This window comes from Trypanosoma equiperdum (genome assembly GCF_001457755.1).
Source record: "Trypanosoma equiperdum strain OVI genome assembly, contig: ctg_1038, whole genome shotgun sequence".
Lineage (NCBI taxonomy): Eukaryota > Euglenozoa > Kinetoplastea > Trypanosomatida > Trypanosomatidae > Trypanosoma > Trypanosoma equiperdum.
This window is the reverse complement of record NW_027122992.1, coordinates 1,782-2,498: the sequence shown is the minus strand read 5'-3', so window position 1 is coordinate 2,498 and position 717 is coordinate 1,782. Positions and strand designations below refer to the sequence as shown.

The 717-nt window shown below is 49.8% G+C and overlaps 1 pseudogene across 1 annotated transcript in view; it reads left to right on the top strand.

Moving 5' to 3' along the window:
* The first annotated feature begins 17 nt into the window (after positions 1 to 17).
* Positions 18 to 717, top strand: part of TEOVI_000592800:pseudogene — a 936-nt pseudogene continuing 236 nt past the window's right edge. The window contains exon 1 of the mRNA in view: positions 18 to 717. This exon is cut by the window's right edge and continues 236 nt beyond it. Coding sequence covers positions 18 to 717 — 700 coding nt within the window.

Here is a 717-nt window from a genome sequence, read left to right as displayed (position 1 = left end):
AATGCACCACTGTGTGAGGGTTTCACCCTTGGACCGACTTACTAAACCGCCAACACAAATTCAAGACTCCCAATGCGGCAGTAGAAGTCGAACTGGGGTGTAACAAAGGGCGAGGCCAGGCGTGCAACGGCGCAACAGCGCTGGACGTAATAAAAGCACGACTAAAGTATACGGAAGGGCGCGCAGCACAGCACAGCGAGCAACGTAACAAAGCCGCCGACCTAGCAACGATTATTGCGGATGCGCTGTCACTCGACATAGTAACAGCCGCCGAACTTGACGAAAACACGACGCTGGCAACGGCAGCAGTACAAGCACTAGAAACGATGCCCGACCTAACCGCTGGCGACAGCTACTCCAGCGAAAGTAACATGAAAGCACTAGTGGCAAGAATAGCACTAGGCATACCACTAGAACAGAAGCTATTGCCAGAGAACGACCAGGCCATCGCCGCAAAGATCAAAGAACTGTATGGGGAAAATCACGGAGAGTTCACAACAAAAAATTGGAGCAAGCTTCCAGACACAACAGTAACATACTTCACAGCCACAGAAACAAAGACAGAGAAACTAAAGGCGCTTTCGAATCTAGAAGGGATAGCAACGGCAATTGGCGCTGGCTTAGCAAAAGCAGCAACACTGCAGATGCAAACAAAATGCCCCACACAGTCCATGACAAGAGAAAAAAAAGACAAACCAGAAGAACCAGCGAAAACAG